This window comes from Culicoides brevitarsis, chromosome 1 (assembly GCF_036172545.1).
Source record: "Culicoides brevitarsis isolate CSIRO-B50_1 chromosome 1, AGI_CSIRO_Cbre_v1, whole genome shotgun sequence".
In the NCBI taxonomy this organism is placed as follows: domain Eukaryota; kingdom Metazoa; phylum Arthropoda; class Insecta; order Diptera; family Ceratopogonidae; genus Culicoides; species Culicoides brevitarsis.
This window is the reverse complement of record NC_087085.1, coordinates 26975109-27002897: the sequence shown is the minus strand read 5'-3', so window position 1 is coordinate 27002897 and position 27789 is coordinate 26975109. Positions and strand designations below refer to the sequence as shown.

The window sequence follows — 27789 nt, the reverse complement described above, 5'->3', positions numbered from 1 at the left end:
ATATCATATTTTTTTTTTACTTGATTGGACTTATTTATGACAAGCGTATCTTTTCTCGTGTGTGTCATGCGAGTCCTTTTCATAAAGCGAGAGAAAACCATTAAACATGTATGAGAAATAATTCAAGCGTGATGTAAAATATCACATAGTTGAACACCTAAGACGATCAAAATGCATCACTTGAACTATTTTTTTTTATTGCCACTGCTCAGTGAACGACAAAGTCGAAGTAAAAATTAGTTAAAAGCCAGACGAAGCCATATGCAATCCATTGGATGTGAAAAGCAATCCAATCTTTTTCTTTATATTTCTTGCAGATGTCATATTTATGTCACAGCAAAGTCACATAGTCGTCACATGAATGCCAAATAATCGTCCAGATTACGGACGATGAACGTATTTTCGACTTATGAAGGCAATATGGTATTTATCATGCTTTTATTTGAGTGGGTTCATTTTTTTTTGCGGACTGTGACAGATACAATGGAGCCACATATGATGGAAATAAAGTGGTTGTTGCGAGAGAAAAAAAAATGAACAACGTTTTAATAAAAATGCAACAACATCAGTGACAACAACAACAGAGACACATTCGCACACGAGACAGAAATAAACATAAAATTGTGTGAAACAAGTGTAATATACATGTCAAAATAACGAACAAGCTACATTTTCCATTTTTTTAATCAAAGTTATGTGATAATTTGGGATGACTTGTAATTTAAGTTCACTGCAAAAAACAACTGATATCTTTAAAAAAAATTGCTAATTTTAAGGATATTCAATTTTAATTGGTGATAAAAAATATTTAAAAGAAAATATTTAAAAAAAATATTAAATAAAATATAAAAAAATATTTGAAAAATTGAGAACCTTCCAGTTTACCGAAAAATTTAAAAAAAATATGAAAACAAATTAATGTTTAAGGTAAATTCTGAACAGGATACTTCAACATTCAAATGATTTTTGTCATTTTTATTAATTTAATTTTAATAGACTCTCTGAGATCTTTTTTCATTTCTGAATAAAAAAAATACAATATAAATTTGGTAATTAAAGGAAATAAATTCCAACCAAAAAAGGCTTCCTGCTACGCTGTTGAAAATGAGTCGTTAATTCTGCTTAGAAAAAATTGCTTACATTTAAATGTGCTTACATAATTTTTCTTTAATAGTAATCACCCAAAAGTATGCAATCGATAATAATATAAAATAGTTGCTTTTACTTGAAATCATTTTTGATGTTACATTTTGTTCAATTTTCTTCTATCTAAATTTGATCTTCTGAAAAAATTAACAGAAAAAAATTTCCAAAATATTTTAAGAATTTTTTTATAATAGTTTAGCATAATTTTAAAAAATTTTTCTAAGTATCAAAATTTTTCTTAAAATAAATTCAAGTTTTCTTTAATTTTTTAAACTTTAATTGAAAAATAATCACTTACAAAATTACAAAAATTTAACAAATCACAAGAAAAATTGGAATTTTTTGTTAAATTTGATTATTCGTAATTTTTTTAAATATTTGTATCGGACTTGATTAATCAATTTTTATTATGATTCGAAAAAAAAATTTAATTAATAAATTTAATTAAATATTTCAACAAAAAGCTGTTCAGATGCAAAATCATGACTTTTCATATAATTTATCTAAAAATTTCGTGCATAGCTGGAAAACGTGGATCAGCAGATGAAAATATCTGCCTAAATGTCACCCTTAGCAACAATCAAATTATCCGTCTGCTCATCTGCATGTCAAATTAAAGTCATCACACACAACACAAATAACCTTTCTGCTGCTTTTGTTTCATGAAAATTTCATAAAAATTGTTCTTGTCTGAAAGCTTTCTTTTTTTCGCTAAATCCACTCTGCACCAGTGGAAAAGCAGCAAAGGACGAGATAAAAAATATCACGGTAGAAAATTAATTGTGTCTGACTCTTGTGTGTGTGTGTGCGTGTGTCAGGTGTTTTATCGTTTGTCATACTCGCAACCAGTTCTCATTTACGACAAAACACGCATATTCCGTGTAATTTTCAAACATTAAAAAACATTAATCTAAATATGTAAACTTGACATAAAAAATACATTTATCGTGCGTTGTGAGAAATTGACATAATAATTTTACCCGACAACGCGGAGGAACGAAAAAATGCTTCAACCCGGTTTTTATTCATGTTTGTACACTTTTTTGTTTGTCTTTTGAAAATGGGGTGACACTCACCTCACAAAAGGAATTTTTAAAAAGTTCCGATTCTAATCTCCCTTAATATAAAAGGATGTCTTTCATGCCGCAGCAAAGGTTTTCGACCTATTTAAATAAAACGAGCTTTAAATCCCTTTTAAATTTTCAGCAAAATTGCATTTTTCTCTCAAAGGATTCCGAAACTTCCGGCGCAAAACTTTAAATAACTCCATATTTTAAAAGTTTGCGTCTCTTTTAGCAAAACACCTTTAAAACTATGAAAAACACATAAAATAATGACAAAAATTTACCGGGTCAAGTATGAAAAAAATAAAACTTTTGTTTTGCAAATTTTTAACTCATAACAAAAAAAATCCTTTTTGGAGCCCTTTGGCTATTATTTTAAAGTTTGAGAGAGAAATTTACAAAAAAAAAAGTTAATGAATGCCATGAAATTATGCAACACTTTTTTTTTAATTCAAACAGAAGAAACAAAGAAAAAAACGATGAAAAAACATTAAAATTAAAAAGTATTTCAAAAATTTATTTAAATCTTTTATCATAATAACGTTATTTGCTGATTTTCATGCACAACGAAAGCCGTAGCTTCAAATTCTAGGTGAAATGCCTTATCTCTCATTTCCTGTGTGTGTGTGTGTGGAAAGTCATTCCCGCGCGCACAGCAAGTCGTCCTCCGTTCCGTACCGAGAGATATTTAAACAAATTATTATGAACAAAAATTTTTTGCATTATTCAAATTGTTCCGTATTTCTCGTTTCTCGCTCTCTTTCTCTCTCAGTACTTTTTTTTTGTCGTGTGACTGCTGCACAAGCTACTCTTGTACAATCTTCCTTGTTCACATCCTGTTCATTATTCAATGAATTCAGAAATTGTGCAATGCTTATCCTGTTATGTTATTAAAATGTCTGAGGCTGGATTTAGGTAGATTGTATTATTTGCATAATAAAATAAAACGTGTAGAAGGCGCTTTCGCTTCAAAAAGTGATGCACACACAAAAAAAAGGGAACGAGACGAAGAAAGTTATCTTTTCGCAGACAAATGCAGAAGAAGAAACAATGCATCTAACAGAAAGAATTTTTGATAGGATTTCCTCAAAAAAAAAAAGATATCTCGAGATTATGTCTCGTTGTTGCTTTTTTATCATTTTTTTCTGTGAAAAGCTTTTATCCATGATTTAATTAAATTTAACAAAAAAAAAAAAAAAAAAAAACAGGAAAGTCGCGGAAATAATGCCTCGTTATGTGATACATGGCTTTGTTGATATTCATTATCATTTATGTCAAAAAATAGGTACAAAAATATTTTTTTTATTAAATTAACATAAATCACCTTCTCCGCATGTAGAATAAATAAACAAAATAATAACAAAAACATGTTTTTTTGTACATTATTGTGCGATAATTATTAAATAAATAAACACATCGTGTTGTTAATATGAAAGGATAGGTCCTGATTCAATTATAAATTTATACTTTTATGTGATAAATTGATTGAGAAGGGTGACTCTGACATATGAAAACATTATAAAAATTTATTTGTTTGAAAATTAAACTATTGATAGAATATTATTTTAAAGAATAAAAAAATATCTGATAAGTTTAGAAAAAATCCAAAAAATAAAAAAAAATATTTTTACAAATTTTACTTTTGAAAAAAAGTTTAAAAAAGTTGTTTCTTCGTTAAAAATATTTAAAATTTATTTTAAAATTTAATTTTTAATATTTTTTTAATCGAAGCAATTTCAACAAAATTTTACATGATTTATTTATTTTTTTTTTATTTAGTTTTGATGTTATCACTTTCGGTATTTTTCTTTAAAATTTTAAAAGAAAATCAAAAAATCCCTAATAATTTAGGAAAAACTCCTTGATGATTTTTTCTGATTTTTTTAAAATTAAAAAAATATTAAATTATGAAAATCAATTTTTTTTATTTATTTTCTTTCAGATTTTCTTTCATATTTTATTTTATTTATTATTTTAGGTATTTATCAATTTTTTTATATTTTTTAAATATATTTATTTTTATAACTTTTGAATGAATTTAAAAAATACTTAGCCTGACAAACTTTGAGTTCATAAGTCAGTTTTCGTAAAAATAAAATTTATTAATTAAATTTCGAAATTAAAAATATTAAATTATTCAATTTTTAAAATTTTATTTAAAATTTATTATTTTTCAATATTTTTATATTTTTTAAATATATTTATTTTTAAACTTTTTTTTAGTTTAAATGAATTTAAAAAATAACTGACAAACTTTGTTTAAAAAATAAAAATTAATAAGAAAAACAATTCATTTAAAATTATCTTTTTTTTTTTAAACGAAATTAAAAATTAATTATATTTAATAAAATATAATAATATAAATAAACTTAAATAAAATTAAAAACTAAATTATATAATTAATTATTTATCAATTATTTCAGAAATCATAATAATTGTTCACCTTACTCGATAATAATTAAATCAAAATATTTTGCTAATTTATTCAACTGTTAAATTTTCTACCCTCCAACCTCCCATTTGGGGAACGATTTTCTTACTCCATGATTTAACCTTAATTTTAATTCATTTTACTCCATTTTCTGATGTAATTTTATGTTTATTTTAATTAAACAAATAAAACACACAAACAAACACACCAAAAAGTTGAGAGAAGAGATCAAATGAAACAATAAAACGAGTTTAATTGAATTAAGAATTGTATTTCCACACACACTTCTGGTGTGGAATCAAACATAGATAATAAAATAATATAAAACTAAATAATATAATAATGAAAATATTTTTACGCTTGTTGATTATTGTGGTGTGCCCTGGCAGTTTGCATTTGAAAATGTGATTATGTGTGATGTGAGATCATCTGCTAATTTGATATGATTTCAAAACACACACACCAACTATATAATTAAATAAATTAAATGAAATGATGATTGAGCGATTTTTTCGTTTTTTTTTTTTTGTTCGCGCAATAATCAATAAAATCCAGCGATAAATGAAACGTTAATTAAAAAGAAGCGTAACAAGTGCTTTATAGTTCAATTATTACAGCACGGGAAAAAACATCCGCATTGGGGAGAAATATGTGGAAATGCATTTTGTAGTGGAATCCACTTGAAAAAGTCAGAGAGCGACGTTATTTAATTAAAAACGCGTCTTTATCATTAATAATATTTTTTTATTGCAATTTTTTATGTTTTTTTTTTCTTCGTTACAGGATGATCACAAGGCATTTAGACGTCAATTAGAAGATAAACGACCCATAATTGAGACTAATTTAATCAATGGACGACAATATGTAGCTAATGAACCCCCATTATCGGACACAAGTGATACGGAAGGTACGTCAGTCTATCAAATATTCGGAAATGTTTTTCTGGAATCGACATCGATATCATCAGAAAAAAATAATAAACACTTTTCCGACAAATTTTTCCGATGATATTCTATTTATTTGGCACTATTTTCATGTTTTTTGTATTTTTCCTTTTTTTTCGCATCCCACAATCAATCAATCAAACGTCAAAATGATGTTTAAAAATGGACTTCAACACTTTTTCCGTTTGCACAAAATTGTTGAAAAATCGTGCAGCTCTCACAGACGGCGATTCACGATATTTATCGACCGAGGAACAGAATCGAGAATTGACACGCAGCATTCGACGAGAAGTAGCGAAACTTTCGGAACAGTGGAATCACTTAATTGGTCGTTCCGATAATTGGCAACATCGTTTAGACGAGTACATGACGGTAAGTCGATTTTTTTTTTATTTTTTTCATTAAAAGATCGCATCAGTTTTTATCCGAGAAATTCAACAAACAAGAAAAAAATGAATTTTTCACTCAATTACACTCCCATATTGTTTTCATATTTAATTTGTATGAAAATCTCATAAATTTCCACACACAACATTCTTTCGCTCTTATCTTAGGCAATGTTGTGGTTTTGGATTCCAATCCTTGCAACGAGTGTTCATGCTTGACATATTTGATGATAAAATAAAATAAAAATGTGTAAAAAAAACGGAGAAAACTTTTTAAACCTTTTTATGCCAAAGTTACACACAAGCGTTCCTCCGACTCTTGTGTTTATTTTTGCTCTTGTTCTTGTTGATGTTAAACACTTGTATAATTTAATAGAGAGTGGTTGCACGAGAGTGATACGAGTGTCTTATCGTATGGCAGAAAATTTTAACGAAAAGAAAATGATGAGTTAGAGATGGAAGTCAGTGACGTTACAGGATTTGAAGTAAATTTTCTTTAAATAAAATAAATTATTATTTGAAAGTTAAAAAATTAATTAATTATTTAAATTTAAATACATAAGGGGCAAAAAAATAAATTAAATTTCTAATCAAAATAGGAAAAAATAAATCAGAAAAATAATTTTTAATTAAAATTAAATTAAAAATTAAAACTTTTAAATTGAAGGAATTTTTAAAAATTTCATTAATTTTCTTTGTTTTTATAAATAATTCAAAAGTCATATTTATTTTTGCCAAAAAATTTGAATAAACACCAAAAATTTTGCCAAAAAAAAAATTAAAATTTTTTATTTGATTAATTTTTCATTTTATTTTTATTTAATTTTTTTATTAATTTTTTAAAAAAAATTAATAATCTCATTTTAGTAATTTTTAAAACAATTTAAAAATTTTTGTATTTATTTGTTTTAATTTTTTATTTTAAAATTTTTTTTTTTTTTTTTGATTTTTGACAAAATTATAATTATTTAATTTTTTTTTATTTATTCTTAAATTATTTTGAATAATTTTTAAAAGCAAGTTTACTAACAAAATCAAAAAATAATAATTTTTAATTAAAATTTTAAACAAAATTGAATTTTATATAATTTATTAAAATTTATCTAACTTCTCGAAATAATTTGAAAAGTTTGATCTCGTTCCGAAAAATTTTTTTAAGAAAATTTTAATGAAATTTCTAAAAAAAAATATTTTTATTCCATGTGATTTTTAAATTAAAAATAATAAAATTTATTCAAAATATATTTCAAAGTCATTTGACAATTTTATAATTTCTACACCACTGTCACTGCTAACCATCATCATACATGACACCACACAGAATATTAAGAGGATCATGACATCACTCCAAAACGGAAAACTTTTTCCCAGAGTGTTTTCTTTTTTAATTCATTCAAAATTAGTTTCATTGCGGCTTGAGGTGTAAACATGTCGTCCTTTGATTTCCCATCAAGATGTTTGTCAAGTGGGTGCTAAATCGCCTGCTCAAACTTTACGAAAATTTGTATCTTTTAATTAAACGACGAGTTATTTACTTACTCACTTGATAAATAAATCGTTCTTTTGTGGGTGTCAGTAAGACACCGAGACAAGTTTTGCCTTTCTTAGTAAGACATGAATAATTGTCAGTCCATAAAACTCGGTGCAAAATTTTATCTAATCTAAATTTTGATAAGAATTTACTTTTTAATGAGAACATTGTTCGCTTTTTCATTGTTCGTTATTTGTGATGCGGTGGCTCTTTTCACTCGCAAAACCTGATAAATAAATAAAACACGAAAGAGAGAATTGTTGCAATTGTAAATAATTAATCAAGCAGTCGTTCAAATGTCTGTTTGTTGTGTCACTTCTTCCATTCTCCTCGATTTTACGTGTCATGTCATTGTTGATACTTTCCGTAATACTAATTTTTGTCGTTCATCGTGATGAACTTGTAAGGAGATTTACTTTTAATACAATTACTTGTCGGATTTTGCAGCGCGACGCAACAATAATAGTAATAATAATGATAAATAATGAACAGAGATATAAATAATTTGATTATATTGTCGGGTATTTGTGTGAATATTAACAACTTATTATGGAGTGTCTTTTAATTTATCATTAGACAGACATCTAAGTACCACATTCGACGTCAATGACGATGATGATGTTGATGAGGTTTGATCATAAAAGGCGGATTTTTATTACATATTATTATTATTTTATTGTTACGAGTGTTCTTGTAAGTACTTCAAAGCAGGAAATTTTTTTTTCACTGTGCATCAAGAAAGTCAATGAGATTAACATATAAGAAGGTATGGTCATGACCATAATACGAAAATAAATTTTAATTTAATAAAAAATTATATCTTCAAAGCATCAGGTGGAACGAGAATAAACTTTCTCGTATGTTTCAAATTCAAACAAAAAGAAAGATTTATGAAAGAACCTCAAAAAATATATAAAAAAAATAATACATGTGGGCGAACCCTTCTTTTATATACTTTTAAATTTAATTTCTAACCAAATTTGGTAAAAAAAATCTTTTTTATTATTTTTACGAGCGATCGTTGCTTTTGTAAACAAATTAAAATTAATTTTCAACCATCAGTTTTTGTCTCTTTTTCTCACTTTTCATCAAAAAATATCGAAAAGCGGACGTTTTATTGTTTTTATTGCCATTATACATGATGTAACTTGTTCAGATGCATTGATATTCTATCCAAATATTTTCTGGATGTTTCACTTTCGATATTTTTCTAACACAGTTACTTCAGAGTGATTGTTGTTTTAGAATGTCATTAGTGGAGAATTACTCAGACTTACAAGTTGTTAGTTGCAGTAAGTCGCTGTTCGAGTAACTTGTCGAAATAAAAACACAAAAAGATGGGAGAGAAAATAAATAAATATTTAATGTTGTTGGCATGTGTGACTCAGACAATCAATGAGTGACACAAATAGAGCAAATAATTCAAAGATTTATCCGGTTTTTGATCTGTGAACTTTGAATTTTTATTTTTTTTAAGAAGAGCCAAAAAATGTATTTTTTTTATTTGATATTAATCTTTAAATTTAAATAAAATCCAAAATATTTTTATTTATTTTAAATTAACTTTTTTTAATTTTTTATTTATTTTATTTATTTTATTTTATTTTTTTTTTTTGATTCTAATTTTAAATTTTAATTCTTTTTTTTAAATTTTATTTTATTAAATTCAAACTTTGATTTTAAAAAAATAATTTTAGTATAAAAAAAAAATGGATTTATTTATATTTGAAAAATTAAATTTATATTTTAAAAATATTTTTAATAAATAAAAAAAATAAAATAAAATAAATTTAATTAAAATTAAACAAAATAGGTAAAAAAATTTAAATTAAAAATAAAATAAATTCTCAAAAAAAATTAATAATTAAAAACTTAACCTAAAAATATAAAATTATTAAGTTTTTATTAAATAAATTCAAATATTTTTTAAAAATTTTAATATTTTAAAAATTTTTAAAATTATGTGTTTAAAATAATTAAATAAATTTATTAAAATTATTATTTAACTTAAATTAAAAAAAATAATTTTTTTAAATTTTTAAAAAAATATTTTTTTAGCTTTCAAACTCTTCAAAGACTGAAAGTGAAATTCAAAACCAGACTCATTATCGTCCAAATAAATAACTCAAATCAACAACGCAACATTTCGCTACCAAACACCATAAAAAGACACAAATTATCCAAATTCCTCAATTTTTCAACAACTAAACGGTTTTTTTTTCGTTCCAATAAGCCACAGAAAAACACCGATCGTGGGTGCGATGGACGGTGCAGTTAAAGTGTGTGAGAATTGACTTTCACTACTTTAATCGACGCAAAATGTTGTCATTTATCAAGAGAAATAAAATAAAAAATTAAGAAACAGACGGCATACTAAGTAAAGTAAATACTGCATTTGGCGCCGTTGTCTTATAAATAAAAATGAAAAACTATAAACGATCATAAATAAATTGATTTGTTTTTATTTTTTTGTATTCCTCGTTTGTATCAGCTGGATGCTTTGCAGCGTGAATATTGAATGGAATTAAGCTTGCATGTGAATTAAATAGCTTAAGTTTCATTCATTTAAGATTATTTCAAGAGATTTGATACGAAATAGGTGCGTTTCAGAGGTGTCTATTGCATGGGGCGCAACAAATTAGATTTTTATTTGTTTTGTTTTCTAAGCGGCGACGCGACGACGAACGAACAAAAGTTCAATTAAAATGCAGTGGAATGTAAATTAATTAATTAAAATAGATCAGAAGGTTAGTGAGTGACAAAATTCACACAATATTCGAAAAAAAAAATGCTCATAATTACTTAATCTACATTCGAACGACATATCATGACAACTTGAAAGCGCATTATTATTCCTCATTTCTTTATTTTTTTTTTATTTATTTACAACCAACTAAAAATATAAATATCTTCATTATCTTGCACGATGCACATGTTGTAGTGCCATTCTGATGTATTTATGATGCAAAGTGTTTAAACACGTCTCACGTTTTATTAACTATAATAATAATTATAAAGTTTCTATGTCGCTACAGACACTTGACAGAAAATTTTATTATTTATTTAGTGAGTTATACGACATGCAAGCGACTTGTATGGCCAATAATTTGCATGCATCACATGACACTTTTCTTCTCGTGTGTGCGCAAAAATTTTATTATTCGCAAAAATTATTAATTTGAAATTAAAAGATTCGTGTGATATAATTCATGCAAGTGGAGGAAGAAGAAGACACATACTCACACAAGAAGATGAATTATTGGCGCATGTTTTATGTGCGGACGACAGACGGAAGAATTTTCTCGTGCAAATGTGTTGTTTTTACTTTTACTCGAAACGCAGCATCATTAATTTGAATATGATTATTCATATTTTATATTTATTGGGAAAGTGTTTGTCGTCGTTAGTGAGCATTTTAGGCAATATATCATTCATGGTTTGTTGAGAAAAATTTTAAGGTGATTTATTTTGTTGGTTGAAAAAAATTATACGGAATAATAAATTTAAGAACAATTGAGTTTATCATCGTCTTTTCAAAATATTTTTTAAAAAATAATTTATTTTTATTTAATTAAATTTAATTCAATTTTTAATTTTTATTCAATTAAATTTAATTTTTATTTATTTAATTTATTTTTTTTAATATTTTTTAAATTTAAAAATTTTTTTATTTAAATATTAAATCGACAAAAAAAATAATAAGTAGTATCAAGAGAAAAATACAAATTTAAAACAAAAATTGCATTTATCTTAGCAAAATAAATTTTCTGCTATTTTTTTTTCAAAATTCTAAAGTTTAATAAATTAATTTATAATATAAAAATTGAATTTATTTATTTTTAATATTTTTATTTTTTTGATAAAATATGTTAAGTTTCATTCAGTCAATTTATTTTAATATGTTAAAAAATATTTTTACAAAAAAAAATTAATTACAAATTTATCCAAATATTTATATACATATAAGAATCGAATTATAAAGCAAAACTTAGATCATTATAATTTTTACCTTGCTTTACTTTTCATTATTTTTTTAATAAAAGTAAAAATAAAATTATTAATATATATATTCGCAAATTAAAGAAATTTAAAAATATTTTTATTGAAAAATATTTATTAATTAAAATTAAATTGAAAAACAATTAAAATAAAATGAAAGTAAAATTAATGATTTTTTCGTAATGATTTAATTTTTTTTTTTAATTAAAAAAAATCTTCATTTATTTTATTATAGGTATATTTATTTATTTTATTTTTTTTATTTATTTATTTTTTTTTATTTTTTTTTTTTTGATAAAAATAACATTATTTCACAAAAAAATATTTTTACATAAAAATACCAAACTCCATCCCAAATTTCTTATTTTGACACTTACCACAAGAAACAATTTCGTAAATTTCTCAATAATCCCAATATCACGTACCATCACCCGAAAATATGTTAACCGCAAATTGATTGATTAACAACATCGAACTGCGGTAAATCAATCAATCTACCATAAACTTGTAACCTACAATGAAGGACACTCCATTCCATCCATCACCGGTGAATCGTTACTTTAATTAAGCCACTTTCCATTCAAAAACGCTCACAGGACGAACACACATACCCGTTTTTTTATTTAAATCAATTACGCTGCGTGTTAAATCAAATTATTTATATTACATTTTTCGTATCAATTACACGATGAAACAGCTTGCTTGCAACCAACTTTATGTCATGCCGTGCCACACATTCACTCATCATCGTCCCATCATGATAATGTTAAATGAAAATTTTTGCATTTGTATGCAAAGTAATTTTGTTTATATTTTAAAATAACTGCAAGGCAGAAAGACTCACAAACACTCGACATGTCATTTTTATGGGTTTACACTTTGGGTTGAAATTTTCGTACGGAATGACAAAGTTTAATGTAAATATTATTAAAGTTGACTTGAAAATATTTGCTTTGTGATAAAACCAACTAAGACAAAAAAAAATAATTTTTTTTCTTCATTAATCTACGTTTGATTTATTTATGCAGAGTGCGCTCGATATGCATGCCCTGCATAAAAAATGTATGACATCACATCATTTGCATTGCATATTTTTTCTTTCATTACAACGGAATGTTTATGTCTGTGTCTCCTCCAGTCATCCATCCATCCATGATCATTCTAAACTAAACCCGAAGATCGTTCATTTTCGAAAATTCATTCATTGACGCATCGTCCTAAAGTAACTTCGAAAATGCATCCAGACGAACGTACGTGGTCGGGAATGAACGCACGATGAATTAAATTCTTGGTGTGGTCTTATTAACATATAAACCCGTACAAAAAAATTCATTATTTTCTCTCTCTCATTATTCGCCATATGATTTTTAGTTTACTTTTAACTCCACGACGAATCGGACGTCTATCGGTTACGCGCTGCTCGAACCGGCAACTTTGAAAAAAAATAATCTAACCCGTACTCCCGTGATATCTTGGAATAATTTTCTTTTGTTGAACCGTTGTTGCTTCCGTATTTGGATTTCAAAAGAAAAAAAATACAAAACAAATAAATCTTGGATCGTGCAATTATTGTGTATTGTGTTCTCTTTCTCCGCTGTTCGATATTAATGAAAAGATTAAAAAATTGTAACAAATAAAATATTTGTGATGATTTGAAAAAAAAAAATAAATTGTTTAAAGATCAGAAGAGATGAAAAGTCAAGAAGATTAGAAAGGAAAAAAAATAAAAAGAAGTGTAACAAGTAAAATACATGCCTTAACGGGTAATAAATGAAGTGTGATTTACAAATGAGTCTGAATAACAGACGACGCGTTCTGTTATTTAAATAGAAGTAATTAATTTTGTGCGCGACTTACTAAGACTTCATTAGCCTTGATTCACATTACAATTATACAGATTAGAAATTTCTCACCAAAAAATTTTTTGACAGTGAGTTATGAGCTCATATCGCGCTTCTCGGAAGACGGAGGCACATGTGTTTGTTTGCTTGCCGTTTTTGTGCAAGTGAAGGCAAATATTTTTTTTTTAAATAAAAAATGATCCAAAGATAACGAAAGTTAATTTCTGTCCATTTTAATAAAAATTGTCTGTGATTTGAATTTAAGAATTCAAACAGAGCAGAATTTCAAAAGAAGTGACTTTTCATGTCTGTCACTTTTTTTTAATCTGCTGGAGTTTTACTTACTCATGCTGAGAGTTACTTGAGCAATAAAAAATTGGTGTCTCGTCAGTTAAAATATTTACGAGATTTTTTTTAACTTTTTTTTATAAAAAAAAAACAATGAAAAATGTATTAAACAAACAGAAAAAGAATTGAAATGCCTAAAAATTTTAAAATTTTAATTTTAAAAAAGTGGCTCTAACTCATAAAAAATTTTATAAAAAAAATAATAAAATATTAGAAATTAATATTTTTTAATTATTAAATCAAAATTTAATAAAATAAAAAATTATTAAAAATACTTTTTTTTTATTTTAAAAATATTTTTTTCTATTAAATTCCTAAAAAGAATTTTATTATATTTATTTATATTTTGAAAAATTTAATTTTTTTATTCTTTGCAAGAAAAATTGAAAAATCGATTTTTTTTTGTCAAAATAATTTTTAAATGATTTTATTTTTAACAAGAGCTAAAATTTCCATAAAATTTTTTTTTGGCGATTTTTAGTTAAAATTAAAAAAAAAGTCTAAAAAAATATTTTATCCTAGGAAAAAGAAACTTTCATACAAAAAAAAATCTCGCATACTTTTTTAGATTGCGAAACACAAATTTTTTACAGTTTTCTGTGTACGGAAATAAAAATAATATTTTTGTGATAATGATTTTGTGACATATTTTAAAAAAAAAAAATATTAAAAAAATTACATTTACGTTCTTTATCTCATATTTTTACTCAAAAATTGATGAGCACAAAAAATAAGATGACAAAAATCGGCTTAACTCTGCTGCCCTTCGCTGTACACAAATTCGGAAAAATTTCACTCCGCAGCGGAAAACTCCTTGGACAATAACTCGCCGGTGGTCCCATCAAATACGCCGGGTGATCATACCCCTGAAACGGAAAATAATTACAAACCATCGCAAATCCCCCACGATAATGTCCAAGTGCGCATCCAACTCGCTGAATCCGTGCCCATGCAATCATCGAATAATTACTTTCTCTCTGAAAAAATACCGCGTCATACCCATCCATCCACCCAATAATTCGCTTGTCCGTTTTATTCGCATCCAATTTCTCGATGTACCAATAACGGAAAATTTGCAACTCGTAATATTGCGGCAGAAATTTGCTGTTAATGAACGCAATGTTTTGATGGATTTGCGAATATTTCATAAGCGGATCATTTAAAATTTTCGTCAAATTTGTCCACGGATCTTTTTCTCCAATTTTGCAATTTAGAATCCACTGATTGGCCATTTGAGCTAATTGTGGGTCCCAATCGAGTTTTATCATGTTGGCAGCTTGATCGATATAAGCCAGACGATCACGTAAAGCGTTGTGTCCATTTAAGATGAGATTTTTTTTCTCCTCTGTCATGGCAATGTGACGAAAATTGGGACATTTTGGCGTTTGGAGTAACGTCGAATTGCATAAAGTGTGTCCAATGTCACATAAATTGACTTCGGGAGCAATTATTGGTTCGGTGTGAATCGAGGAGTAACTCCATGCCTCATTAAGAAACGAAACTAATAAACAAAAAGTCAGCATTTTATGTTGAAATTTAATGCTGAGGCAACTACGAACGTCAGAAAGTCTCTCATATAGTGACAGAAAAAAATTCTTAGAAGTAAATAATCGTATAGAGAAAAAAATATTCAGGTAGAAAAGTGCTCATAAAGCACTTTCTGTTTATTTTTTATTTTTTTTCATAAGTGTTTTGAAGAATGCAAGGTTAGACCGTTAAGTCAAGTGTGTTTTTTAAAATATTTATTGTAACTTTTTTTTATTATCAAGTGTTTTGTAAATATTAGTGACCTGGCTTTTTTTCTTCTTTATTATTGATTTAACACGGTCAATTATGTGCTTAAGGAACTTCCTAAGTTACTCAATTATTTTGTTGATTGAGTGATAATACTTGAGGAAAGTAAGAGACTTACTGTCTCCTCGTTCAACGAGAAGAAATCTAATCAAATCAGAGTCCCAAAACGTCACACACATCAATAAATTGTGCATTCACCTGTGAATCATACCACCCAATGGACAAAAAGGGGGTCGAATTAACATCTCCTGGGGTCAAAAAAATCTCTCAAGGGGTCACAATGACATCTAAAGGGCTCAAAATATCCCTTGAGAGATTATTTGGACCCCTTGAGATATTAATTTGACTTCTTGAGAGATTAATTTGACCCCTTGAAAGGATATTTTGAGCCCTTGATAGGTTATACGGACCCCTTTAGATGTCATTATGACCCCTTGATAGGTCATTATGAATAGGTGTCAATTTATCTCAAGGAGTCTAAGAAACCTCTCAAGGGTCAAAATATCCTTTCAAGGGGTCAAAATAATCTCAAGAAGTCAAATTAACATCTCAAGGGGTCAATTTAACATCTCAAGGGGTCACAATTACATCTCAAGATATTAATTTGTACCCTTCAGAGGTTAATTTGACCCGATAAGAGGTTATTTTGACCCCTTAAGAGGTTATTTTGACCCCTTGAGATATTATTTTGACTCCTTGAGGTCATATGAATTATTTTGACCAAGAAACCTTCAAGAGAAATTAATTTGCCCAAAAAACATCTCAAGGGGTCAAATTAACATCTCAAGATATTAATTTGTACCCTTAAGAGGTCAATTTGACCCGATAAGAGGTTATTTTGATCCCTTGAGAGGTTAAGTTGACCCCTTGAGAGATTATTTGGACCCCTTGATTGGTTAATTTGATCCCTTTTTCGTCCATAAGGCAACGTGTAACGAAGAAAACGAGAGACATGAACAAGAAACACGACAAAATGATAAGTACAATGGTTACACGAGTCAAGTCACTATACAACAACTTTACCGAATATGCCCTTATACATGCCTGAATGAACGATATGGATAACAAAATTGTTCAAATGGGGATATAAAGACGTTGTTTTTGTCTCGTCTACGTAGGTACTCGGCATGTGTGTTCAGTAAATTAAATTGTAACAATAAATGTGATTGAACAGCTACAAGAAGTTTATCATATTGACACACTCCGAGCCAGTCCTTTGCACACACACACACTCGAAATTGAGAACAAACCAGAAAATTTACATTATTTTACAAGTTGCTTCGAACAAAGCACCTTTGTACAGAATAAATGTTGCATCGATGATGATGACGGTAATAAAATTTTATACTATTTACTGTCTCTTTCGTGTGCAAGATGTGTAGGAGACGATTTACTTAAAGAGTCTTCCTCTTCTTCTTCGTCGTCACGAAGGCACACAGACAAAAAACCAACATTTATTGAACATTTCATGTTTTATTTAAATAAATATGGAGATTACTCAGGTGACATTTATCTCTTACGAATTTTCTGCATTGTAAAATTTGGAGTTTCGCAAAATATAAGAAAATTGCGAAAAATTTTTTTAAAGCAACGAAAATAATTTTTTTCTAGACTATAAAAGAGACTAAAAATGATTTTTTTAACAATAAAAAAATTTTTTTAAATTCTGATTTTTTTAAATTAAAAAATAATTTTAAGGCTAGTAATGAATTTAAATCAATTTAAATTCATAAAAAAATTATATTTAAATTTTCAAGCCTTTATTTTCTTAAATAAATAAATTTAAAAAATAAAAAATTAATTTAATTTAATTTAATTAAAAAAAATTCAAGTTAATTATTTAGGTATTAAAATTCAAACTTTTTTAATTTTAAAATTTAATATAATTTTTTATTTATTAAAATTTAATTTTTTTTTTATTTCTAGAATTTAATTTATTTAATTTTTATTAATTATTAACTTGTTTTAATAATTTTTTTTTTATTTTATTCCTATCGCAATTATTATTTTAAGTTACGAAACGTAACTTTCTGCAACTTGCCTGCATACTTGAAACATCACAGCGAGATAGAAGTTGTGACAGGACATGCCTGACTTCTCACACAAAAGCGACAAACAAGCAAAACACAAAACCTTGTCATAATCATGAATAAATATTTGCTTGTGGCAGTAAAATTATATAGTTATGTGGGACATTCGATAAGGAATTCGATCAAATTCCTTCCTTTCTACCTAATTTTGAGATTTACTGATTTTTTTTCGTTCTCTTCGATCAAATTCCACAACGATGAACGGATTTGGATACAAAATTGCAATAAATGAAAAGAACGTGAAAGAATGAAGAAAAACGAGGGAAGAAATGAGTGGGACTCGTCACCTTCTTCTCGTTTCTTCACCGCATGAACGTCTGGAATCGTTTTTTTTTTGTTCCTCGATCGTTAATAACAGCTACTGACACTCCAAAAGTACACATAATACAAAAAAACTGGTTCAAAATTCGAGGTGTGGCAAAAGTAGCATGAACTTATTTATCAATTGAATAATCTGTCTTCTTAACTCCTTAATCCCGTCAAAGTCAATTGAAATTAAAAAAATTCCGAGAAATTTCGAAATATTCGTCACGTCAAGGATGAATGAAAAAGGATCGAATTACGGATACCCCCGAAAAATTCGAACTTATTTTTTTTTTTGTTGTAACGATTTGAACAACAACTGCTCTCGACATCCATTTACTCTTTATTAGGACAATTTCCATGAGATCACAACTTTATTATTCATATCAATTCCATCATCTTCCTTTTTTTTCTTTCTCGCATGAACCCAGCCACAGAATTGAATGGAGAAAAAACGTTTATCATCATAAGCAAATATTTATTTATAAGGACAAGTAAGACGACAAGTGTACGACACACATCGAAGGATTATAATAGTGATGAATCAGAAAGAATTTATTTTTGCACACTTGTCGCTTGCTTGCTGGTATTTCGCATTTTTTTTCGGACCAATGTTGTGTGTGTCTGTTGAACGCCATTAACGATGCACAGTGGGCTGAAATTGAATTTTAAGTCTAAAAAATATTTTGACTTAAGCTTAAGTTTTATTTGCTTTTTCTTAAGTTTTAAGTCAAAACAAAAAATTTAATTTTAAAAAAAATCAATTTTTGTATGAAAAAAAAATTTTTTTTCGTCAAAAATTTATCTTAAAGGCAAGAATGAACATTCATTTACGAAATTTTAAGAAAAAAATCAAAAATGTTTGGAAAAATTAATTTTTGAATTTTGACTTAATTGACTTAAGAAATTGACTTAATTAAGAATTGACTTATCAGCTTTTACATTTGATTTTTAAGCAAAAATAAACTTAATTCTAAATTATTTTCGAACCTGGTTAAGTCCATTAATTTGACTTAATTTAAACTTAACTCACTTATACTTTAGCTTAAGTCTTAAGTTAAATAATTTTGACTTAATAAATTTCGTAGATTTAGTTCAACTTTACTCTGAATTATTATTTAAAAAAAAAAAAATAGAATAAAATTTTGATTATTTTTTTTATTTTGGACCACCGTGCGACGTTCCAAAAGAAAAAAAAATCATAAGAAATTGAACAGATGTCTCGAACATGGTTAATAAAATCTTGAATAACAACGTTTTCGATCCACATGTGAAAGACCGTACGAGAGAGAGAGGGTGAGATAAACATGTCACAACTGAACCTCAGAGCAGGAGTCTGTTTTTCTCAACATTCCGTCGCATTATTTATTGTTTTTGTCGTTTACCATGACACTGCTCCATATATCACACACAAGAAAAAACTTTTATTTTTTTTCACATAAAATGCTCAAATTTGGCCAATTTCAGGCAGTAATAGGATTAGACACTGACTTTCCGGCATTTAATGGAGTGTTTTTAATCCGATTCTTGCGATAAAGTCATGAATCATCGCCTTCTAAAATGCAAACAATACTTCTCAGTGAGCGACGAACCAATTAATCGCCTTATTGTAATACAAAGTGGCGAATGGAACGAAAGGTCCAAAAATAAAATAATCACGCTCCTCTTCACTTTTGTCTTCGTGTCATTAGTATGCAAAGCCAATTACAGACAAAAAGTAAAAAAAAAATTGAAGCGACATGGAATTATTTATTATTACACGATTTCCTAAATCAATTACAGGCAAGAAGAATGTTGATGGATGTATTTTTAGATTCACTTTTACTTGCTTGAATATTCCACACAAAAAAGGCAAAAAATGCTTATTTATTTAAAAATTTTGTAAAACAACAGTTTCACCTTTTATTTCACATGAATGACAAATGAGACTGATAAATTACGTTGGAAATGATACGAAAACCGACAAAAAAAAATATGCTGAAAAAAAAACAAAACCTAAACAAACCACGTGGGGAAATATAAATTTTTTCTCTTGTGATGAAAACGAGACGAAGACGAACAAGGGAAAAGATTAGTGAAAATTAGCATAAGAAAATTGAAATACAAGCACGATAAAATAGATTTATTTTTGTGTCTAGTGAAAAAAGGGTCTGACATAACAAACAATGGAACTCTTTGAATGCCGAACCACTGATATGTAGAGCAGTGATGCCAAACAGAGTCATTGAACCCGATCAATTGTGTTGTTCTGCTTTTTCATTACGGCAAATATAATAATAAAACATCTGGTCCAATATAAATACAAATAAATTAAATAACGAAAAATTGAATAATATTGTTATTTTGTATAATTTTTAACAATAAATTTAATCAGTAACTGCTCGCTATTACGACTAAATGAGCTCGACCGTTTTATCATCATAACATTAAATATTCATTGATTTGTGTTTGGCAGTCGAATCAATTCCCAACTTTGAATAAAAGACTCATCCAGAATAATATTTACGCCCATGCTATTTCTGTATCCAAAAACTATTTTGTCGCATGTTCCTGACACAACATGCAGTCAAATTCTGATTTATTTTTTATTTTACATTTTTTTACATGAGATTTTTTCGGGGTACCTACCTGGTGAATGAACTGCCACGAATCAATGAATTGCATGGAAAATTTAAAAAAAAAATATGTTAATGTTGAGGAATTTATGTCGGATCGTTTTTGTGCATATTTGAATGATGTTCTAATAAATTTTGATCTAAATCAGCGTGGCAGCTTTGTCAACAGAGAATTTATTTATAAAATTGATGGGATTTTTATGCAGTTATTTTTCCAAAAAAAAATGTTAAATTGAATGTTTGGATGTTTCGTCACGAAATTTTATTTTAATAAAATTAATAAATAAATAATTTTCCAGAAAATTAAATATAAAATTTCAGAAAAAAATCTAAAATAATTATTCAAAAAATAAAATTTTAAAAATTATTATTTTAAGCCAAAAATTAAATTTTTAAATAAAATTATTTTTTTATTTAAAATCAATAAATTTAATTAATAACTTAATTAGCTATTTAATTAAAATTTTTAATAAAATTATTTAATTATTAAAAAAAATAATTTTTTATAAATTTATTTTTCTTTTATTTTTGGCAAAATTTTTGAGACCTTTTCAACAAGATTTTAATTTTTGATTAATATTTTTTTTTGTGATAAAAAAATAAAAATTTAAAAAAAAATCAGTTTTTATTTAAACAATTTCAAAAATTATTTAATTACAAGAAAAATCAATTTTTGTCCAAAATATCAAAAATTAAATTTTCTTTTAATTTTTTTTATATAAAAATTTTTGAGGAAATTAATTTTCTAATTATTTTCCAATAAAATCCCAAAGACCTTCATTAACAAAATTTCCCAATTTATCAACACCAAACCAACTGCCGTTCATTGACTTATTTTCCTTTTTTAATAAATAAATAATAAACATCTGCTGCCACCGCGTTCAGTTACAATAATTAACTATATTATTCCATTAAATTTCTAAAATAATAAAATAGAATATTTTTACTCGCTGATTACCAGATGAAATAATAATGGATTCGAGCGTGATTCACTCTGCAGTGAAAAATGTTAATTTAAAATTACTTATCATTAATTATTATCTTAAAAATGTTCCGAACGTAATTAATGAAAATAATAATAACAACGATTATTATGTAAAATATGTTCGTCTTACCCACCTTGCGCTGCGACTTAACGAGAAAACGATAGATAACTAAAGTATTAAAATAATAAATTTGTTCGTAATGTATTGTTATTTAGATTAAGTTGTCATGTGCGATGTGTGTGCGAACAACAAAGGAAGGATCTGTTTGCGGCAAAGACAAGGAGGGAAAAAATTGATTGACATTATCGTGTGCCTCAAAAGTTTCGGTGTAGGTGGAAATGTGTGGCAAGAATCCTCTTCCTTTGTAAATATAAGTTTATTGAGAAGCTCGAAAGAACGAAAGACGACTGAAGATAAGGGTTAATGGATTTGTGTAATAAAATACGATACGAACTAAAGTGAGTGATAAAGCGTTTTAGTTCAATCTTCGGAGCATTTATGACGCAGAGACAGCCTCAAGGTTGTTTCGGATGCTCTCTCGGCTGCCTGGAATGCGGAAAAGAGAGTTAATTAAGGGCACAATCAATAAAGTTGTCAAATGATGGACAAAAATCCATCAAAACAAACAGATATTGATAAATGACTCATCACGTGCACTTCGTCTTCCGAGGAGATGCCTCCATTTATCATAATAAATAAAATAATGTACAAAAGTGAGAAATTTCTAATCTAAACAAGGCAATAAATAATCGACACGAAAAAATCTATCAAACAATAGTTTGTTACAAACTCGAATACAAGTCAGGAATACAGAGAAAAAAAACGTAATAAATAAAAAATATTTCAAATGCGAGACAAGATGATGCAGTTAATAACGCCGATGGAGAAGAAATCCAGCAGTACGCTTTGTTCGACATCATCGATGGTCAGCAGCAGTAACAATAGCGGACAAAATGGTGATCAGAGTAATATCTCGTCAAACATATCCGACACAGACAGCGAGCTGTCATACACGGATTGTGACGTTACGCTAGTCGATGATATCGATTACAAGTGCGATCCTAGTAATGACGCCGAGAAAATGTTATTTCAAGTGATGGAAGTGTTGCGCTACGAAAACGAGGTAATAAATCTCTTTACTCGTTGATTTTTTTTTGTTCATTTATTTTATTCGAGCAAGAGCGAGCATTTGAGATAATTTATTAACTGTACCAAGGCAATATTTTATAAACAATGTCATAAGAGATCAGCAATCATTCAGTTTTGTAACAAAAAAAATAATTTTCTGATGTAAATGAAATGCATTGAAGGTGTTACAATTTTTTTTTTCTCATGAAAAATAAAAAAAAATATAATTTTATTTTTAATAATTAATTAAATTAAATTGATTTGATAATTAAAAAATTAATAATAATTTTAATTTTTAAATTAAAAAGACAAATATTTAACTTAGCTGATTTATAGATTTTTTTTTAAAGGTCTTTAAGAATTTTTTTTTTGTAAATAAGTTTTTTCTTAAATTACGTAATAATATAAAAATTCAACAAAAATAATTGGTTAAAAAATATTTATAAAAAGAAAAAAAATTAAATTGCTTAAAAAATAAATTTAAAATAAATTATAATTATTTTATTTATTTATTTTTTTTTTTTGTAAATTTAATTTTAAATTTTTTTATTATTTATTAAAAATTATTTTAAAAAATTAAATTCAGTAAAATAAAAATTCACTAAATTAAATTAAATAAGTCTTCCTTCGCCTGACGATGAACAAACGTTCGAAACTAGTCGCGAAATAAAAATTTTTTGTTTTTATTCGTAAAAAAACTTTGAGAAATTTAAAAAAATAAAGACTCTTTTGTGAAAATTAAATATATTCAAAATAATTAAAATTGTTATTTATTTTTTTTAATTAAATCATTTTTAAAACATTATTTTTTTTTTAATTTAATTCTAAAATTAAATTAACACGAATTTATTAATTTTTGAATAATTTGATCAATTAAAAAAAATTAAATTTAAAAAATTAAATTCCAAATACTTTTTACTTTTTTCTCAAACTGACAATAATTTCTAAAATATTTTTTTTTCTTTTCAATAAATAAAATAAATTACTTTGCAAGTACGATGAAATGTTGAATGCTTCTTTAAATAAAAGAAACAAAATATTATTCGTTGTAAAAGAAGAAACATTTATCTCCGAACTGAACACAAAATGAGTAATGACATGCGAATCAGATCAGAAATTTTATATTTATCCACGACTTCATTCATTTGAATTTGACATAAATGACCGATGATCGTGCAATATTAGCTCATGTTTTCCAGCGAGTATTGTTGCATTTTGCATAAGAAAACAAAAAAAAAACGACAATGATGACAGAAATGATTCCGAGATATTTATCGCTGCTCCCTCCCAGGAACGCAAAGCAAAAAAAAAGTTTTCTCGTTAGCTCTGTTAATAAATTAAAAGAAACGATTTAGACAACCACAAGACATTATTTATAACAAAAAACAATTCTTGCAACAATTTATAATGAGACGATGTGTAAAGTAATTAGGAAGTAGCGCACTGAGGAAAAAGGACGAGCCACATTTTTAACGAGGAATAACAATAAAAAGCCATTAAAATCGTTTTTTATATCATTCATCCATTCGTGAAATGGCAGGCAGGCGAGCAACCAAGAGATTCTTAATGACGACAATGCGCGTGTGAATCTCCAAACAATGAACAATGAAATATTTTCTGGAGCGAAATATAATGCGCTCGAGCTACATGATGGCTCCTTGTTTTATTTCTTCTTTTATTTTTTCGTGTTATTCATTAAATTGTGGCTGAAAACATTTTTATTACAACAATAATTGGTATGTGTGTAGAGCAAAAAAAAAAGTACAAATAACACAACAAGCAGCAACGAACGAAGAACAAAAAGAACATTTATTCCTTATAAGTAGGTGAAAATGGTGTGAAAAGAAATTAAGGAGGCGTATTTTATGGTCTTTTATTGTTTGATTTGAATTGAACAAAAAAAAACTAAAACACGACGCGACAACGATGGCCTGTTGCTTTGGCTCTCTGCGCGCTCCATTGTTTGTCGTTGCTCCGAAATTGCTTGTTTTTTACACGTCTCATGCGATATTTTAATTAAGCTTGCTTTGTTTTCACGACAACTCGTTTTATTCAAAATTATAACACAATTTAAGTGTTTTGTATTTATTTCTTGTGGAGAAGGAAATAAATGAACGGAGAAAAACGAGAAGTGTGCTTAGTAACCCATTTATAGCGGAATATGGCACGTTCTCGCTAATTAATTGAAAATAGGTTTCATTTACAATAAATGCGAAATAATTAAGAAATATTATTTGGAATGAACTATTTTCAATTATGAAAGCGCCGCCAGTTCATAGAAATTATAGCAAAATGGTGGAAAATTATGTAAAAAAAAATTTAGAATTTTTCGGATGTCGTTTAAATTTTTTTATGTTAAATATTTTAAAAATTTTGGAAAATGTTAAAAAATTAAATTTTGACGCATTTCGATTTTTTAACATTTTAAAAATTTAAAAAATGCAGTAAAAAATTTTAAATGTTAAGATAAATTTTTTTACAATTTTCTAAAAGTTTTAAACGTAAAATCAACGATTTTTATAGTTGATAAAATAATTTTAAATAAAAATTTTAATAATAAAAATTAAATAAATTTAATTAATTAGTAATTTTAAAAAAAATAAATAATTTAAAAAAAAAATAAAAATAATTTTAAAACCAAAAAATTTTAAATTTTTAAAAATTAAATTTATTTTTATTTTTTTACTGAAAAATATTTTAAATATTTTTTTAAAGCAAAAAAAATAAATTAAGAGAAATAAATTTCAAAATAAAACTAATTATTTTGTTACACGAAGAAAAAAATCTTCATCTTGAGTGACGACAGGAAGATATGAACTCTTTCTTCACTTAAATTCATGAACTTCACTTCATTCATCAAACATCTCAACCTTCCCGTTACCGACAAACCTAAACAAAACAAAATGTTTGTCTGGCGTGGTCTGTTTATTTTTCAATTTAATCATTTTTCAAAAAAAAAGAAATATTTTCTGTACGTTCAAGTAATGTTGTTAACCCATCTCATTGTTAGTGACTCACTTATTCAATACAAAAAATTGTATTAAAATGAAGATTGAGAACATTTTTTTTATGATGAAGATGATGTAAACACGACGTTCTTTCATACAAAAATTTCATAAAAAACTTAATTTTTTATGTAAATTCCCGGAAACAAACAAACAGATCTCGTATGAATGAACGGAGAGATAAGTGTACAAAGTGCAACAAACATCGCAATGCACTAGACACTCCTTTTCATTCATCATTCCGACGACGTCCCGGTCTCCGGTAACGTGAAACATGATAAAATTAATTTAAACACACAAATATGACGTACTTTTTTTTGCATGGAGTTGTGGTTCTTCTAAAACACTTCTGACGGCAAAAGTCATGTAAAACGAGTGTGGAGAAATGGAGTCAAGTATTTATGGTTTCATTAATTGGATTACACCTTATTTATGTTCGGTACGTGTGTCTTTGCGGTAATAATAAATAAATAGTTTCAAGAAGTTTTTTTTTCAGGTCGTTACCCTTTTTTTTCTTACAATTTCTCGCTTTTTGCAAGTCTTTTGTAGACGGATTTAATGTCTTTACTTAAAATGTAATAATAATCATAAGTAAATAACAGAACAATTTGCTGCCTGGTTATTTATTCCTTGCCTAGACGACGATCGACTGACGATGTTATTTTAAAATTTTAAATACAGACATAAACATCTGCGTGGAAAAGTAATGCAGCGCAAATTGCATTTAAATTGTGCAAGTATTTATGCAGAAATCTGTTTATTTGTTTAAAAATTTAATTTAATTGCACACAATGTCCAACTTTGTAATTCGAGACGATGCAGCAGCAGCAGCAATCAATAAAAAAAGACAAATTTTAACGTAACAAAGAATCTCTAGATGAAAATAAAAAAAAAAGTTTAAAGTTTGTTTGACTAAATAATTAAATGTATTCCCAATTCCCAAATAATATAAGTTAATAATAAATATAAATAAAAATAAAGTTGAAGCAATAAATAAAGTATGCCGGCTAAAGTACGAGGAAAGCACGAACTTTTTTTCAACTTTATTTTTGTTAATTGAAAAAGCGTTGGCACACAATTTTTATTCAACTTGAACAACGCGCCAGCGATGAATCGATGAAAAAGTGGAGTGATGATTGGATATTTCTGAAAACGTGTTCATGGAAATAAAATTAACTCCAATTAATTTGTGTCTGTCCGTTATTTAAAATTTTATCATTCAAATCTCAGTTTTGATTGAAAGAATTTTTAGATATTTTTTAAAAAATTTAATTTAATTAATTAACATTTTTTTAATAACTCAAAATTTCCCAAATAATTTTTTTTTTATTTTTTTTGCATTTCCAAAATTTATTTTATTTTTTAAAATTTTTGAAAAATTTTAAAATTTTTATTTAAAAAATTAATAATTTAAATTTTAATTTTTTAAAAATTAAAATTTATTTTTTGTTAAATTAATAAAAAATAATAAATTACCAATTTATTGATAAAATTTAAATAAAATTTATTTGAAAGAAATTCAAAATTTTTAATAAATATTTTTTAATTTTTTTAATAATTTAATTTAATAAATTAATAATTTTTTAATAGTTGAAAATTTTAATTATTTTCTAAAATAATTTTTAAAATTAACTATATTTATTTATTTATTTATTTTTTTTTTTGAAAAATGTTAAAACATAGAAAAAATTATAAATTAACAAAAAATAATAAATAATTTAATTTCATTGAAAATAATGAATTATAAAAAATTACTGATTTTCTAGTCAAATTTGATCAAAAATTAAAAAAAAATATATATATGTGACAAAAATCTTAAATATTAAAAATAAAAATTGTTAAAAAATAATTCAAATATTTTGAAAAAAATTAAAATAAAAATTAAAAATTTATTTATTAAAAAAATAAAAAAAAAATTATTGAAATGCGCTTTTATTATATTTTTAAAAAATAAAAAAAATAGATAAACTCCTGTTTTCGCAGAGAATTTATTGTCGAACTGATGTTATGCAGTTTTTTTCCTCTCTCTCTCAATAAAAAATAATAATAATGGATTGAAAAAAAGGATAAATTTTTATCTCGTTTCTCATCTCTCTTCATGCATCTACGAGCCACGATTCTACCGTCGATACTGTGTTTTTATTATTATTATTAATATTGCAGATCTTCCTTGCTCGT

General features: G+C 26.3%; 1 protein-coding gene across 5 annotated transcripts in view; it reads left to right on the top strand.

Annotated features, from left to right (window-relative positions):
* The window catches only part of LOC134831791 (dystrophin, isoforms A/C/F/G/H), a 204789-nt gene that overhangs the window by 167820 nt on the left and 9180 nt on the right, over positions 1–27789 (top strand). For all 5 annotated transcript variants that reach the window (XM_063845641.1, XM_063845617.1, XM_063845624.1 and 2 more), the window contains 2 exons: positions 5425–5548; positions 5800–5957. In XM_063845641.1, coding sequence (XP_063701711.1) covers positions 5425–5548; positions 5800–5957 — 282 coding nt within the window. The remainder of the gene's footprint in view (positions 1–5424; positions 5549–5799; positions 5958–27789) is intronic.